The sequence below is a fragment of the Nerophis lumbriciformis genome, linkage group LG03 (genome assembly GCF_033978685.3).
Source record: "Nerophis lumbriciformis linkage group LG03, RoL_Nlum_v2.1, whole genome shotgun sequence".
NCBI lineage: Eukaryota > Metazoa > Chordata > Actinopteri > Syngnathiformes > Syngnathidae > Nerophis > Nerophis lumbriciformis.
This window is the reverse complement of record NC_084550.2, coordinates 38,280,243-38,299,956: the sequence shown is the minus strand read 5'-3', so window position 1 is coordinate 38,299,956 and position 19,714 is coordinate 38,280,243. Positions and strand designations below refer to the sequence as shown.

At 33.4% G+C, this 19,714-nt stretch overlaps 1 protein-coding gene across 2 annotated transcripts in view; it reads right to left on the bottom strand.

Annotated features, from left to right (window-relative positions):
- col2a1b (collagen, type II, alpha 1b) overlaps positions 1–19,714 on the bottom strand; it is a 150,855-nt gene that overhangs the window by 15,965 nt on the left and 115,176 nt on the right. For both annotated transcript variants that reach the window (XM_061937692.1, XM_061937693.1), the window contains 4 exons: positions 18,882–19,043; positions 10,205–10,312; positions 4,115–4,222; positions 3,984–4,037 (listed from right to left, as the gene is read on the bottom strand). In XM_061937692.1, the coding sequence (XP_061793676.1) occupies positions 3,984–4,037; positions 4,115–4,222; positions 10,205–10,312; positions 18,882–19,043 (432 nt within the window). The remainder of the gene's footprint in view (positions 1–3,983; positions 4,038–4,114; positions 4,223–10,204; positions 10,313–18,881; positions 19,044–19,714) is intronic.

The window sequence follows — 19,714 nt, the reverse complement described above, 5'->3', positions numbered from 1 at the left end:
AGCTATGCTAGTGTTGCTAATGTATCAGGATGTTCACAAGTAATAGTAAAATGTAGCTCACATAGCTATGATAGTGTTGCTCACCTTGAATAATATTAAAATACAATGTTAGCATATAGCTAACATAGCTGTGCTAGTGTTTTTAACCGAGCACAATGTTCAGATGTAATCTTGGCATGTAGCTTACATAACTGTGCTATAATTGCTAACCTAGCATGATATTAAACCGTAATGTTAGCATTTAGTTAATATAGCTATGCTACGTCATTAAGGTAAATAGTCCTATCCTGGGCTTCACTACACATCTTAAAATGCTGCCTGGAGCTCTGTCAATTATCCGTCAGTCAGCTACCGATCTAACATTTTAATTATGTAGTTTTTCTTCCGCAAATAAGCTAACCAAACATGAAGTTGCTGTTAAACAGGGAGTGTAATGTTAGCATGTAGCTAACATAGCTATGCTACTGCTGCCAACCTAAAATTATGTTCAAATGTAAAGTCAGTGGTGTCGCTAATGTTTGTGTCCTCCTGTCGCGTTCTGTAATGCTACGTTGTTGTATGACATATTGCTTATGTGGATAAACACTTCTTGGACACATGCGGCTCATTAGCATTAAAGCTACAGACACATAAAAACGGCTTGTTCCCAGCAGGTTTGTACTAAAAGCCCTTTTATACATACACTTGTACATATACACATATACATATATACATACATATACATACACTTGTACATATACACATATACATATATGAATACAGAGACATACACTTGTACATACACACATATACATATATACATACATATACATACACTTGTACATATACACATATACATATATACATACATATACTTCTATACATACACTTGTACATATACATATATGCATACATATACATATACTTGTGTCCATACTCTTGTACTTATATACATATACACATACACTTGTACATATACACATATGCATACATATACATATACATATACTTGTATACATACTCTTGTACATATACACATATACATTTATACATACACTTGTACATATACACATATACATTTATACATACACTTGTACATATACACATATACATTTATACATACACTTGTACATATACACATATACATATATACATACATATACATACACTTGTACATATACACATATACATACATATACTTTTATACATACACTTGTACATATACACATATACATACATATACATATACGTGTACACATACTCTTGTACATATACACATATACATACATATACATATACTTGTACACATACTCTTGTACATATACACATATACATATATACATACACTTGTACATATACACATATGAATATATACCAGTGACGTGCAGTCAATAGAGGCAGGTGAGGCCCCGCCTCACCTGCCATCATGGAAAGAAAAAAAAGGTGAAAAGAAAAAAAATAAATTTAAATTGTTAAATGTATCCAGTGATTATACTATAAAGTTATTTTCCATTTAACTTCACCAGTTTTGGAGTATTTTTATTCAAAATCGCTGAATTTTCACATTTGCCATTCAAATACTGAGAAGAGACGGTGCGGTGAACAGCAGCCAGTTGAGGCACGTCACTCAGTGCCTCACCATGGATTGCGGTTCGGGGAAGTGCTGGCCTGCTGTGCAGTGAGACCGTATTGCAAATGAACTATATTACACATTTCCATAGTTTAGTTAGCTGAGGTATATAATGTACAGTGTATTTTGTCAACAACTGTATGTGTGTAAAGTATTTCTTGTGCTGAGCAATCATAAAACGGCTGCGAAGACGCACTGTGTGAGGCTCGCGTCATCCTGCCTCCTGGTGGTAGAGAATGTACTCCCGCCGTAGAATGCACCCCCTGACGTGAGTGTTATATCAACTAAAGCCCACACTTAATTTTTCCAAGTGCAAGATTGAATCTATTTAAAAAAGTTATTTAATAAGAAGCCAAAAAGTGCAAAAACAATAATGTTCGTGTTGGAGGAGTTGTGAATGACTGCAGGGCCACAACATTAGGTACACCTGCAGACTGCAGCACAGATTTCATATTTCATTCATTCACAACTCCTCCAACAGGAACATTATTGTTTTTGCACTTTTTGGCTTCTTATTGAGCTGCTGCATTTTTTGGTTGGGTTGTTTATTTCTTTTGAGTAACTTACTTCTACATTTCTAAAAGGGGAGTAATGTAATAGAGTGATCTATGTTTGTCTGTTGCCATCTCCTGGTTAATGTTGGCTATAGCGTACTGTGATTACTCTTTGGTTGGCCAACGATTTACGTGGTGTGGCGCATCTGACGTCAAGTGTGTTGAGTCTGTTCTGAAGTCTACAGTAAAGAGACGTACTTCATCACCTCGCCTGGTTATTGCCTCCAACCCAATATATTACATAAAGGTAAGACCATAATAACGTTTTTTTTAATTAAATGTGCTTTTTTGTGTGCTACAGTTTGTATGTGTAAAGTTAAAGTTAAGTTAAAGTACCAATGATTGTCACACGCACACTAGGTGTGGTGAAATTTGTCCTCTGCATTTGACCCATCCCTTGATCACCCCCTAGGATGTGAGGGGAGCAGTGGGCAGCACCGGTGCCACGCCCAGGAATAATTTTTGGTGATTTAACTCCCAATTCCAAGCCTTGATGCTGAGTGCCAAGCAGGGAAGAATGCTGGTATGAGCTTTTAAACATAACCCGTTAACTGCTGCCAATCAAATGGTGAATAAGATACTCTTTCGGGTTCATATGTTTGTAAATCTGACTGTGATGAAGTCAGTGCCTCACCAGCCATCAACCTCACCGCACGTCACTGATATATACATACATATACATACACTTGTACATGTACATCCATATACTTTTATACATACACTTGTACATATACACATATACATACACTTGTACATACACTTGTACATATACACATATACATACATATACTTTTTTACATACACTTGTACATATACACATATACATATATGCATACATATACTTGTACATATACACATATACATATATACATACATACACTTTTCTACATACACTTGTACATAAACACATATACATACATATACATATACTTGTATACATACTCATGTACATATACACATATACATACATATACTTTTTTACATACACATATACATGCATATACATACACTTGTACATGTACACATATACATATATACATACATATACTTTTCTACATACACTTGTACATATACACATATACATATGTACATACATATACTTTTATACATACACTTGTACATATATACATATACATACACTTGTACATATACACATATACATATATACACATACATATACTTGTATACATACACTTGTACATATACACATATACATATATACATACATATACATACACTTGTACATATACACATATATACATATAAATATATACACATACATATACTTGTATACATACACTTGTACATATACACATATACATATATACATACATATACATACACTTGTACATATACACATATATACATATACATATATACATACATATACTTTTTTACAAACACTTGTACATATACACATATACATATATACATACATATACATATATACATACATATACATATACTTGTATACATACTCTTGTACATATACACATATACATATATACATACATATACTTTTCTACATACACTTGTACATGTACACATATACATATACTTGTATACATACTCTTGTACATATACACATATACATATATATATATATATACATATACTTTTATACATACACTTGTACATATGCACATATACTTATATACATACATATACATATACTTGTATACATACTCTTGTACATATACACATACTTGTATACATACTCTTGTACATATACACATATACATATACTTGTATACATTCCAATACACTATTTCATATGTCTGAAAATACTATAATTTGGGATTTTGAAGTAAAAGTCTCACCTTGATTCCAGGAGAACCGTCTCTACCAGGAGGTCCATCAGATCCAGCGTTGCCCTGTCACATGACGCAGCATTGAGTCACATGACGACTTTTAATGACCTCCGCCTGCTGCGTGCTGCTCTTTCACTGACCTCTCTGCCTGGCTCTCCTGAAGGTCCAGTGAGTCCAGGTGGTCCAACCGGTCCAGGGGGTCCGCGGTCTCCGCCCCCACCAGTGGCACCTTGCTTTCCAGGCTCACCCTGTGAGCAAGAGGAGGAGGTGACTCACCTCTCTGAGCTGATGAAGGCTACAGAGAAGGTCTCTCAGTGACACACTGAATGTGACACAGGTGGCGGCGGAAGGAATTCAATTTTGAGCTGATGCTATTTTAATTTATTTTTTAAATAATGAATTACTTATGGTTTAAATTGACCATTTGTTTACCGTCTATTTAAAGCCTTGTTAATAACAATGTAAGTTTTTTAAAATGTAAAGTTACAAAACGAAATTGTTGTAAAATAAGTATAAATTAGAAGCGATATTATATATATATATTTTATTTTACCTTATAACCAAACCTTATAAATGTACCTTTATCATTTTAGATAAATCTGATGTAAAATGGTAATTTTTTGGATAATCATATTGACAAAATTAAAACATTTTTATTTTTAATTATAGATATCAGATGTAAACATTTTATTTTTTTTAATAATTTTAGGTATTAAATGTAAAGTGTTACTATTTTTCATCGTTATAGTAGACTGATGTAAAATGTTTGTTTCAATAATCATTGCTGTAAAATGTCTTCTTTCATAATTAATGTTATCTGATGTAAAAACATTTAAAAAAAAATAATTATAGTTATCTGTTGCAAAATGTTTAATTTTTTAAAAATAATTATAGCTATCCAAGGTAAACTTTTAATTTTTTTATCTGATGTAAATTTTTTTATTTCAAATAATCATAGTTCTACGATTTAAAATGTTTGTTTGTTAAAATTATGGGTATCTGATGTAAAATATTTTTCTAATGATTACAGTTATCCAATGTATTTTTTATTTTTTGTAATTATTGTCATCCAGTGTAATCTGTTTTTTAAATAATTATATTAATCAATTATAGGTATCTGAGGTAACATGTTTATTTTAAAAGTTATAGTTATCTGATGTAAAATGTTTATTTTTTTAAACAATTATAGTTATTGAATGTACAATGTTCACTCTAACAATTCTTTTTCTCTGATGTAAAATTGATTTTATAAAATAATTATAGTTATCTAATGTGAAATGTTTATTTTAATAAATATAGTGATTTGATGTAAAATTAACATTTCAACAAAATAATTACAGTTATATGATGTAAAATGTTTATGTTTTAATAATCATATTGACAAAATACATTCTTCTTGACTGCACTTAAATGTAGAATACATGTATAGTATATTTATATTATTAACATATGAATAATGCTGTATAGTATTTATTGTCTATTGTGAGCGAACTGTGGTGCTGAATTTCCCCCAGGGATCAATAAAGTACGTTTTATTCTATTCTATTCTATAAAATGTTTATTTTTAATAATTATAGTTATCAGATGTAAACATTTAATTTTTTATAATTGTAGTTATTGATGTAAAATGTTTATGTTAAATAATTATATTTATCAACTGTAGGTATCTGATGTAAAATGTTTTTTTTTATGTTATTAAATATGTATATATATATATATATATATATATATATATATATATATATATATATATATATATATATATATATATGCATATATATATATATATATATATATGCATATATATAAAAAATATTTTTCCAATGATTATAGTTATTCAAAATAATTTTTATTTTTTTAAGTAATTATTGTTATCCAGTGTAAAATGTTTTTTTTTAATAATTATATTTATCAATTATATATCTGATGTAAAATGTTCATTTTCAACCTTATAGTTTTTTGAGGTAAAATGTTAATTTTTTTTTTTAAATGTCATTAAAAAATATACATAGTTATTTGATAAATAATCAGAGTTTTAGTATTTAAAATGTTTCTTTTTTAGATTATGGGTATCTGTTTCCTTTCTATAACTATAGTTATCAGATATACAAAAATATTAGTTTTCTAATGATTACAGTTATCCAAAGTATTAAAACATTTTTTTTTGTAATTATTGTTGTCCAGTGTAAAATGTTTTTTTAATAAGGATATTTATCAATTATAGGTATCTGATGTAAAATGTTTATTTTTATAAATTATTATAGTTATCTGATGTAAAATGTTCACTTTAACAATTATTTTTCTCAATTTTATTTTATAGTTATCTGATGTAATTTTTATTTTTATTTAATAATTGTAGTTATCTGATGTAAATTTTTTATTTTAATAGAAATAGTTGTCTACTGTGAAATGTTTATTGTAATACATATAGTGATTTGATGTAAAATGAACATTTTAACAAATTTATTACAGTTATCTGAAGTAAAATGTTTAGTTTATTAATGTTATTTTTCTGATGTCAAATGTTTATTTTTAGCTATGAGATGAAAGATGACAGGCAAAGATCGATTCCAATGACCAGTGAATGATGATGCCTCCACGCGGTCACATGCTTCACATATGACTGGCCACCTGCTGGTCACCATGACAACGTAACATTATGCAGGCTGTGAAATGACGGCTGCAGATAGAGATCAGGGCAGTGTTACTAAAGATCTTGCTCCCCGTGGACAAATTCTAAGAACATTCTCAGCAATCACAGACATTAATCAAAGCTAGGACATTATAGCCTCTAAAAAACACATTGAGTTAAAAGTGCAAAAATTACCAGCATGAAAATTAATATGAGTAAATAAACATTACTATCACTATTTGAATTCTGTGCAAGTGGACCTACGTTTTCACACATTTTGGAGGATCATTTTAAAGTCAAGCTGACTATTCATTTAACACAGGGGTCAGCAACCCCCTAGGGCGGCTCTTTAGTGCCGCCCTAGTGGCTCCCTGGAGTATTTTAAAAAAAAGGATTGAAAATGGATGAAGATGGGGTAAAATAATATTTTTGTTTTTGTATGTTTTTTGTTTGAGGACAAACATGACACAAACCTTCCCAATTGTTAGAACTGTTGAATATGTTTGTGTGTATGCTTCACTGATGACACTATTTGGTGAACATCCTTTTGTCCTACTGATTTCGGCGGTTCTTGAACTCACCATAGTGTGAACTGTTTACATGTAAAATCTTCCACTCCTTCTTTGTCTCATTTTGTCCACCACATGTTTTATGCTGTGCGTGAATGCACAAAGGTGCGCTTTGTTGATGTTAGTGAATTGTTGGAGTGCTAATCAGGCATATTTGGTCACTGCATGACTGCAAGCTAATCGATGCTAACATGCTATTTAGGCTAGCTGTATGCACATATTGCATCATTATGCCTCATTTGTAGGTATTTTTGAACTCATTTAATATCCTTTACTTTTATCCTCTTTGTATATAATTTATATTTGCATGTCTCATGACACATTATCTGTAGTTGTCTGTGTGCCATGTTGTTCCAGACCACAGCAAACATTACCTAGCTTGCCAAAGATTGTAATACATCCATTAGAAGGCCCTTTCCTTTAACTTGGACACACACATTTATACCTTTGGCCATTCTAAGCCAGTCATTTCCAGAAGTTGCCTCACCCTCTGAAAAGTTTTACTAATGGTTTCTAATGTTGTAAAAATGTGTAGAATAAATATTACATTTCAACATTTCTGTCAACGAAGATTTGCTTCAGTCATAGTAATTTTGATAGTAGGTTATTAGAGCTAATATAGACACTTACATCATGTGTTGCCTTCATTATAACACTTATGTAAGATTTTTAAAGTAATTTTGATAGGAGGCTTCTATAGCTAATTTAGACACTTACATCATATGTTGCCTTCATTATAACACTTATATAAGACTTTTTAAAGTCATTTTGATAGTAGGCTAATATAGCTAAAATAGACACTTACATCATGTGTTGCCTTCATTATAACACTTATATAAGACTTTTAAAGTCATTTTGATCGTAGGATAATACAGCTAATATAGACACTTACATCATGTGTTGCCTTCATTATAACACTTATATAAGATTTTTAAAGTCATTTTGATAGTAGGCTTCTATAGTTAATTTAGACACTTACATCATATGTTGCCTTCATTATAACACATATATAAGACTTTTAAAGTAATTTTGATAGTAGGCTAATATAGCTAATATAGACACTTACATCATGTGTTGCCTTCATTATAACACTTATATATGACTTTTAAAGTCATTTTGATAGTAGGCTAATATAGCTAATATAGACACTTACATCATGTGTTGCCTTCATTATAACACTTGTATAAGATTTTTAAAGTCATTTTGATAGTAGGCTTCTATAGCTAATTTAGACACTTACATCATATGTTGCCTTCATTATAACACATATATAAGACTTTTACAGTCATTTTGATAGTAGGCTAATATAGCTAATATAGACACTTACATCATGTGTTGCCTTCATTATAACACTTGTATACGATTTTTAAAGTAATTTTGATAGTAGGCTTTTATAGCTAATTTAGACACTTACATCACGTGTTGCCTTCATTATAACACTTATATAAGGCTTTTAAAGTAATTTTGATAGTAGGCTAATATAGCTAATATAGACACTTACATCATGTGTTGCCTTCATTATAACACTTATATAAGACTTTTAAAGTCATTTTGATAGTAGGTTAATACAGCTAATATAGACACTTACATCATGTGTTGCCTTCATTATAACACTTATATAATACTTTTAAAGTAATTTTGATTGTAGGCTAATATAGACACTTACATCAAGTGTTGCCTTCATTATAACACTTATATAATACTTTTAAAGTCATTTTGATAGTAGGCTAATATAGACACTTACATCAAGTGTTGCCTTCATTATAACACTTATATAATACTTTTAAAGTCATTTTGATAGTAGGCTAATATAGACACTTACATCAAGTGTTGCCTTCATTATAACACTTATATAATACTTTTAAAGTCATTTTGATAGTAGGCTAATATAGACACTTACATCAAGTGTTGCCTTCATTATAACACTTATATAAGGCTTTCAATTTTTTTGCGGCTCCAGACAGATATATATTTTTAAATTTTTGGTCCAATATGGCTTTTTCAACATTTTTGGTTGCTGACCCCTTATTTAACAGATATTTTCTTTTAAGTGAATTATTATTTACAATTACACAGTCTTCATAAGAAGATTAGGTGTATCGATTTGATGGTCCATCCTTTGCCCATTATTACCAAAAGTATATATTTTATCTAGCTTTAATGAGCAACCAATCACAGCTTTGGATATAATGACTCATACCTCCTCACTAAAATAGGAGTTTCTGCTTAGGTTTTGTGAGAATGTTCTGGAATCAATCCTAAACTTGCTAGGAATGTTTAGGTTAAGTTAGGAGCTCTCTGAGTGGATTCTCAGAATCTTTAGTAATCTTTAGGGACAGTAGGAATGGTGTTCCTGGGATTTAAAGGCCTCACCTTTTCTCCTCCAAACATATTGCTGGGTATTGTGGCCAAACAGCTCAATTTTTGTTTCATCTGACCACAGAACTTTCCTCCAGAAGGTCTTATCTTTGTCCATGTGATGTCAGATGAAACAAAAATTGAGCTGTTTGGCCACAATACCCAGCAATATGTTTGGAGGAGAAAAGGTGCGGCCTTTAATCCAAGGAACACCAGTCCTACCGCAAATCATGGTGGTGGTAGTATTATGCTTTGGGCGTGTTTTGCTGCCAATGGAACTGGTGCTTTACAGAGAGTAAATGGGACAATGAAAAAGGAGGATTACCTCCAAATTGTTCAGGACAACCTAAAATCATCAGCCCATAGGTTGGGTATGGCCACAGTTGGGTGTTCCAACAGGACAATGACGTCACAAATGGTAAAGGAATGGCTAAATCAGGCTAGAATTAAAGTTTTAGAATGGCCTTCCCAAAGTCCCGACTTAAACGTGTGGACAATGCTGAAGAAACAAGTCCATGTCAGAAAACCAACACATTTAGCTGAACTGCACCGATTTTGTCAAGAGGAGTGGTCAAAAATTGAACCAGATGCTTGTGGATGGCTACCAAAATGATTGGGGATTATGCAATCGATTAAATTAAAGATGTCATTTTTAATTTCTGAGTACTCACAGAAGGTCCGGGCAGGCCGGGGAAGCCTCGTTCACCTCGCTGTCCAGGAAGACCCACAATTCCACGCTGGCCGCCCAAACCCTGAGGACCGGAAGGACCTAAAGCACCCTGGGAAAAAAACAAAACACAGAAGCCATTAAAGAATATGGAATTGATTATTAAAGAAATACTCTACTAGTATATAGTAGAGTATAGAGTTGTCTCCATACCAATATTTTGGTACCGGTACTAAAATGTATTTTGATACTTTTCTAAATAAAGGGGACCACAAAAAATGGCATTATTGGCTTTATTTTAACAAAAAATCTTAGGGTACATTAAACATATGTTTATTATTGCAATCTAGTCCTTAAATAAAATAGTGAACATACTAGACAACTTGTCTTTTAGTAGCAAGTAAACAAACAAAGACTCCTAATTAGTCTGCTGACATATGCAGTAACATATTGTGTCATTTATCTACCTATTATTTTGTCAACATTATGAGGGACATACTGTAAAAAATGATTATTAATCTACTTGTTCGTTTACTGTTAATATCTGCTTACCTTTCTGTTTTAACATGTTCTATCTACACTTCTGTTAAAGTGTAATAATCACTTATTCTTCTGTTGTTTGATACTTTACATTAGTTTTGGATGATACCACAAATGTAGGCATCGATCCGATACCAACTAGTTACAGGATCATACATTGGTCATATTCAAAGTCCTCATGTGTCCAGGGACGTATTTACTGAGTTTATGAACATAATGTACATTTAAAAAAAATGTGACAATAAAAAATATCGATGTAGTCATAGTAGTATCGACTAGATACGCTCCTGTACTTGGTATCATTACAGCGGATGTCAGGTGTAGATCCACCCATGGCATTTGTTTACATTGTGACACCGGTGAGCTACGGTGTGTAGTGAAGCATGTTTAGCTATTCCTTGTCCTCCAGTGATAATGGTACCTGTAATAAACTTACTTTATTTGTCGCCATGGAGGCGAGGATTAGTGATTTAGAAGTAGCCGCTAACTAGCTAGCCATGTCTTAAAGCACCTCTTCCTGAGGGCGTTTCAGTGTTATAACTTCACCTTTATCTTTACTTTTTAAGCCAAAATGCGTCCGTTCTCCCTTTTCTGTCTACACACTGTGTCTGCTTGTAAGTACTCTGTGTGTGTGCGCTGCCGAACATGCTCCTCTGCTTGTAAAACCAGCAATGTCACGACGTGACGACGACGCGCCGTCATGTCTGTAAAAAAAAAAAATGCCGAACCGGTGCTTTTCTGGGCTTCCCTGCTTAGGCTGCTGCCCCCGCGACCCGACCCCGGACAAGCGGAAGAAGATGGATGAATGGATGGACGGTACTTTTCAAACCGAGTATAGTACCGTTTTCGATTCATTAGTACCGCGATACTATACTAGTACCGGTATACCGTACAACCCTAGTAGAGTATTTCTTTCTAACCAATATCTCTTTTGTACGTAATAAAGAGAGGTGTGGCTTGTTTTTTTGTTTTATTTTATCGGACTTACAAATTCTACCTAGCAACAACTTCAGAAGAACAATTACTATTCCGTCACATGTGCAGTTTTGTCAAAAATCATTAATTTTTGTTGGTTTCTGTGTGTTTTTAATACACTGGACTCCATCCTTTGCTTTGTCTTTGACTTTTTCCCCCACGATGAAACCACAGAACGAGGACAGAGAGGAATAGCGTGATGATTACCATAGAAGAAGAAATTGAACCCATATTGGAAAAGGGTCTGGCTCAGAAGTACAAGAAAGAGTACCTTGGTTTTCGTACGCTTTACTTTTTGTATGATTTGGTTTTTATTATCACAAAAGCTTTGTATTACATTGAGTTCCTGGCAGGGAGACGGGAGCTGTCTTTGGGGCCTTACCAGGAGGAAGGCTCGTAAAACTCCACTGTGACTTCAAAGCGGACAGATGGTAGGATCTGCCCAATTTCCAGACGAACTCTTTTTGAAGTATTTTACGAACTCTCTTTGAACTATTTTATGGAACTCTCTTTGAACTATTTTATGGAACTCTTTTTGAACTATTTTATGGAACTCCTTTTGAACTGTTCGGTAACCAAAGGCAACGCTGTTTATGACCCACTTCCCTCTGGAAGCAGCTGTGGTCAGGTGGGGGGAGAAAGTCAAATAAAGAGGGAGGAGTGCAATCTTTTGGCAGAGCGTGGTTGACACTGAAAGAGGTTACAGGTCGACACGTTTTCTCCTCAATATTGAGTCCAAATTGAGTTATGCCTCTGTTTGATTCTTTGCCTCTTGTCTTGTTTAATAGATGTCATCAGTGTTTGAACCTGACAGTTGGAAATCAACACTTTGTCTTGTTTTTGGTCCAATGTCCCGGTTATTGTACAGCCAAACAAACTACAGTATAGATATGTGATGATAACAGACATCATGACAAATCACAGTAACATTTGTGACGTTAGTATTTATGTTTAAACTTTTAATGATCGAAAAATCGGGATTGGAAAAACTCATGATGATACTGCTCATTTGTGAGAGAAGAAGCTAGCTGGTCCATAATTACTTTGTCATCACATTCCATTCCATTATAACAATGATCATTTTGGTCAGTCTGTGTTTTTTTTAACTGAGTACGACTGTAAAATAATCCAGAATAGGGCCAAAAAAAGTTGCGACTGATAGTACTTTTATACAGAAGGTGAAAAACACTATGGAATTCAAGAAAGAACTCCAAGTAGAAAGTTGGCAATGCCTCTCCACTTAACTCTGTCTTCGCCAACTTAAATTAAATTATTATTTATATGTGTTTTACATTGTTTTCCGCATGCAAATTTGGCATTAGTCTCTGTAAAACGTGTTTTTATGTTCATATTTGTGCGTGTGTTGGGTTATTTTACACAATATATAATACTTGAAGTGTTAATAAAGGGTTTGTGTGACAGTAAAATATTAGTAGTGTTCCATACATCCATCCTTTTTCTACCGCTTGTCCCTTTCAACACCGTGGACAAGTCACCAGTTTTGTTTAAATGCCATAAAAATATGCCGCTTGAAATAGGAAATAGGGAAAAATAGGAAAAATATGTATATCTTGATTCTGGTTGATTCTGGCTGTTGTGTGTCAGCCATCTTTAAAAAAATGAAAGAAAATATGTGTCGACTTCATCATCTGCTGACGTTTACTCCAGCTGCTGGCTTACAAACTACAGCTTCATCCATCAAAATGGATTTGTCCATCACACCTGATCTACTTTCTGCCCCGCGCCTCGGCTACTTCATAAGGCCAGAGTGAGCCCTCGCCACACACACACACACACACACACACACACACACACACACACACACACACACACACACACACACACACACACACACACACACATACACACACACACACACATTATTGTATTTGTTACCTTCTTGAGGCCTTGGAAAAATGCCTAACTCTTTAGGACCAGCCTTTCTAGATATATAAATATTTGTATTTACAACATTAACAATACATACATACTATACAAAAATAAAAAAGCTTGTTGTGAAAATGAGTTGGAATTTCACAAGAAAAAGGTCACAGTTTCACAAGAAAAACTTAGAATTTTGGCAGTATTACAATAAAAGTCGTCCTTTTAATCAACGCAAGTCAAAATTTTACAAGAAAAACTGAACATTTGTGCAATATTATGATAAAAGTTGGAATTTTACTCAACAGTCGCAAGTTTACAAGAAAAAGCTTAACATTTTGGCAATTTTTTGAAAAGAGTCGTAATTTTACTCGACAAAAGTCACAATTTTATAAGAAAACTTTACAATTTTGGCAATATTATAATAATAATCGGAATTTCGCTTGGCAAAAATGATGACAAAAGTCATCGTTTGACTCAAAAAATGTCACTATTTTACAAAGCCCGAGTGCAAGCTAAAACTCTCCTATGCAAGGCGAAAACCGTTTATCAACAACACCCAGAAACGCCGTCGGCTTCGCTGGGCCTGAGCTCATCTAAGATGGACTGACACAAAGTGGAAAAGTGTTCTGTGGTCTGACGAGTCCACATTTCAAATTGTTTTTGGAAACTGTGGACGTCGTGTCCTCCGGACCAAAGAGGAAAAGAACCATCCGGATTGTTATAGGCGCAAAGTTGAAAAGCCAGTATGTGTGATGGTATGGGGGTGTATTAGTGCCCAAGACATGGGTAACTTACACATCTGTGAAGGCCCCATTAATGCTGACAGGTACATACAGGTTTTGGAGCAACATATGTTGCCATCCAAGCAACGCTACCATGGACGCCCCTGCTTATTTCAGCAAGACAATGCCAAGCCACATGTTACATCAACGTGGCTTCAGAGTAAAAGAGTGTGGGTACTAGACTGGCCTGCCTGTAGTCCAGACCTGTCTCCCATCGAAAATGTGTGGCGCATTATGAAGCCTAAAATACCACAACGGAGACCCCTGGACTGTTGAACAACTTAAGCTGTACATCAAGCAAGAATGGGAAAGAATTCCACCTGAGAAGCTTCAAAAATGTGTCTCCTCAGTTCCCAAACGTTTACTGAGTGTTGTTAAAAGGAAAGGCCATGTAACACAGTGGTGAACATGCCCTTTCCCAACTACTTTGGCACGTGTTGCAGCCATGAAATTCTAAGTTAATTATTATTTGCAAAAAAAAAAAAAGTTTATGAGTTTGAACATCAAATATGTTGTCTTTGTAGTGCATTCAATTGAATATGGGTTGAAAAGGATTTGCAAATCATTGTATTTTGTTTATATTCACATCTAACACAATTTCCCAACTCATATGGAAACAGGGTTTGTACAAGAACAACAAAAAAATGGGCAACATTGTGATAAAAGCCAGAATTTTATATGACAAATGTCACCATTTTGCATTAAAAAGTAATAATTTAGTACAGAAACAGAAAGAATATGAGAAATTGTTGCCAATTTTATAAGAAAAAAGTCGACACATTGTGAGAAAAAGACTGCTTTTAGTTCTTTTTTAAAATGTTTTATTATTTTTTGGGGGTAATTGCTTTTTAATCTTCATTATTTACTTCAAGCTATTACAGTATGTCTCTATATACATATTTATTTTATTTTGTTATTAATTTTGGCCAAAGGGGGCACATTTCAATTTCTTACACATGCTTGTTATTACATATGTGGGCCAGAGGGAGAGCACTTTAAATTTTTACACACACTTGTTATTTCATATGTTGACCAGAGGGGGAGCACTTTTAAAAGCGACACACAGTCAATTTGAAAAATCCCTCCTTTTTGGGAGCACCCTCATTTTGATAGATGTCACCAGCAGGGGTGCAAATGAGACATTCTCTATTAGATGCAATGTTATTGGGACCATGATTTATGTCATCACTTGTTCACACCTCCTTACATGGAAGATACTTTTCCTTCTTCATGTCTCAAAAAGGGTAGAAATACAATAACACACACACACACACACACACACACACACACACACACACACACACACACACACACACACACACACACACACACACACACACACACACGCACACACACACACACGCACACACATTCTTGTATTTGTTACCTTCTTGAGACCTCCAAAAATGCCTACCTCTGTAGGACCAGCTTTTATATATATATATATATATATATATATATATATATATATATATATATATATATATATATATATATATATATATATATATATATATATAAAGATTTGTATTTACATTATTAATGAAATATACATACTGTGCAAATATAAAAAAGCTTGTTGTGGAAAATGTGTTGGAATTTCACCAGAAAAAGGTCACAGTTTTACCAGAAAAACTTAGAATTTTGGCAGAATTATAATAAAAGTCGTCATTTTACTCAACGCAAGTCAACATTTTACAAGAAAAACTGAACATTTGTGCAATATTATGAGAAAAGTTGGGATTTTACTCAATAACAGTCGCAAGTTTACAAGAAAAAGCCTAACATTTTTGGCAATTTCATGAAAAGAGTCGTAATTATACTCGACAAAAGTCACAATTTTATAAGAAAACATAAGAACATTTTTTGGCAATATTATAATAAAAATCGGAATTTCGCTTGGCAATATTATAAAGAAAATCGGAATTTCGCTTGGCAAAATTATGACAAAAGTCATCATTTTACTCAAACAATGTCACTATTTTACAAGAACAACAAAAAAAATTGGCAATGTTGTGATAAAAGTCAGAATTTTATACGACAAATGTCACTATTTTGCATTAAAAAGTAATAATTTTATATAAAAAAAAGCTTGTTGTGGAAAATGAGTTGGAATTTCACCAGAAAAACTTTGAATTTTAGCAATATTATAATAAAAGTGGTAATTTTACTCAAAGCAAGTCAACATTTTACAAGAAAAACTGAACATTTGTGCAATATTATGAGAAAAGTTGGGATTTTACTCAATAACAGTCGCAAGTTTACAAGAAAAAGCTTAACATTTTGGCAATTTTATGAAAAGAGTCGTAATTTTACTCGACAAAAGTCACAATTTTATAAGAAAACAAATAAGAATTTTTTTTGGCAATATTATAATACAAATCGGAATTTCGCCTGGCAAAATTATGACAAAAGTCATCATTTTACTCAAAAAAAATTCACTATTTTACAGGAACAACAAAAAAAATTGGCAATATTGTGATAAAAGTCAGAATTTTATATGACAAATGTCACTATTTTGCATTAAAAAGTAATAATTTTACATTAAAAAATGTATCTTGATGTGTCAAGAAGGGTAGAAATACAGGAACACACACACACACACACACACACACACACACACACACACACACACACACATACAAACAAACACATTCTTGTATTTGGTACCTTCTTGAGACCACCCTTTTTATATATATATATATATATATATATATATATATATATATATATATATATATATATAAATATATATATATCTATATATATATATATATATACATATATATATATATATATATATATATATATATATATATATATATATATATATATATATATATATATATATATATATATATATATATACGGTATATATAAAGATTTGTATTTACAACATTAATGAAACATACATACTATGCAAATATAAAAAAGCTTGTTGTGGAAAATGAGTTGGAATTTCACCAGAAAAACTTTGAATTTTGGCAGAATTATAATAAAAGTCGTCATTTTACTCAACGCAAGTCAACATTTTACAAGAAAAACGGAACATGTGTGCAATATTATGATAAAAGTTGTGATTTTACTCAGTAACAGTCGCAAGTTTACAAGAAAAAGCTTAACATTTTGGCCATTTTATGAAAAGAGTCGTAATTTTACTCGACAAAAGTTACAACTTTATAAGAAAACAAATACGATTTTTTTTGGGCAATATTATAATACAAATCGGAATTTCGCCTGGCAAAATTATGACAAAAGTCATCATTTTACTCAAAATAATTTCACTATTTTACAGGAACAACAAAAAAAATTGGCAATATTGTGATAAAAGTCAGAATTTTATATGACAAATGTCACTATTTTGCATTAAAAAGTAATAATTTTACATAAAAAATGTATCTTGATGTGTCAAGACGGGTAGAAATACAGGAACACACAAACACACACACACACACACACACACACACACACACACACACACACACACACACACACACACACACACACACACACACACACACATACAAACACACACATTCTTGTATTTGGTACCTTCTTGAGACCACCCTTTATATATATATATATATATATATATATATATATATATATATATATATATATATATATATATATATATATATATATATATATTGGCAATATTATAATACAAATCGGAATTTCGCCTGGCAAAATTATGACAAAAGTCATCATTTTACTCAAAATAATTTCACTATTTTACAAGAACAACAAAAAAAATTGGCAATATTGTGATAAAAGTCAGAATTTTATATGACAAATGTCACTATTTTGCATTAAAAAGTAATAATTTTACATTAAAAAATGTATCTTGATGTGTCAAGAAGGGTAGAAATACAGGAACACACACACACACACTGGATCTGACAATGAAGATTACATGTATGTAATAGATGTTTGTAATCATCTGTGAGCTGTGAGCTGGCATTAGCTTGACAGAACTTGTCATCTGCTGGTGATTGCTTGTGTGTGTGTGTGTGTGTGTGTGTGTGTGTGTGTGTGTGTGTGTGTGTGTGTGTGTGCGTGTGTATATAGGACAAGGTAAAAGCCTGTGGGGTCCTGCCATTAGTCTGTCAGTGTGTTGGCTTCCTCTGCTGTTACACTCAATGACAGCTGGCTTTATTCATGGCGAAAGTTTATTTTCCTGTCTTGAAGAAAGATGTTTAAGATGTTGTTGTTGCACTAGTGAGCCACGGAAAGCGGCTTGAAGATGATCTGTAAAACGTCATCTCTGCAACATTTTGACCAAAGAACCACCAATACATGTTACGTAGACCACAAGGAAGTATTTTACATTTAGAATAAATCATAATTTGACCCCTTTTATGCGCCTTATATTCGGGTGCGCCTTATATATGAAAAAAGACCTGACTAGACCCGCTCATCGGTAGTGCGCCTTATAATCCGGTGCGCCCTATGGTATGGAAAATACTGTATATTGATATATAAAGATGACAAACTCACAGGGGGGCCATCTTCTCCGGGGTCTCCCTTCTCTCCGGAGGTTCCAGCGGGACCACGGAGCCCAGCATCACCTTGTCTGCCAGGGGGGCCACCGTCTCCCCTCACGCCTTTGGGTCCGTCTTTGCCGGAGGGGCCGGCGGGACCAGCGGGTCCAGGATTACCCTAAAGAAACATCCCGTTCGATTACAAGCAGAACAAATAGTGACTTTGATAATGTTCTGGAGTGCATGAGAAAGTGGAAATGAGGGTGGCCGTATAAACAACCTTAACACTGTTAGAAATATACGCCACACTGTGAATCCACACCAAACAAGAATGACAAACACATTTCGGGAGAACATCCGCACCGTAACACAACATAAACACAACAGAACAAATACCCAGAACCCTTTGCAGCTCTTCCGGGACGCTACAAGGTGTGTGTGTGTGTGTGTGTGGTGGGGGTGTATTTTGTAGCGTCCCGGAAGAGTTAATGCTGCAAAGGGTGGACTACGAGATATAATGACTGATGAACACCTTCGTTCGATAATGAAGGTTGCCTCAGCTCAAAGCCTGAGCCCCGACATTAATGAATTAATGAACTAGCATCCAAGAAAAGATGGCAGCTCTTCCAGGAAACTACAAGGTGTGTGTGGGAGGGGGGGGGGGGTATTTTGTAGCGTCCCGGAAGAGTTAATGCTGCAAAGGGTGGACTACGAGATATAATGACTGATGTACACCTTCGTTCGATAATGAAGGTTGCCTCAGCTCAAAGCCTGAGCCCCGACATTAATGAATTAATAAACTAGCATCCAAGAAAAGATGGCAGCTCTTCCGGGACACTACAAGGTGTG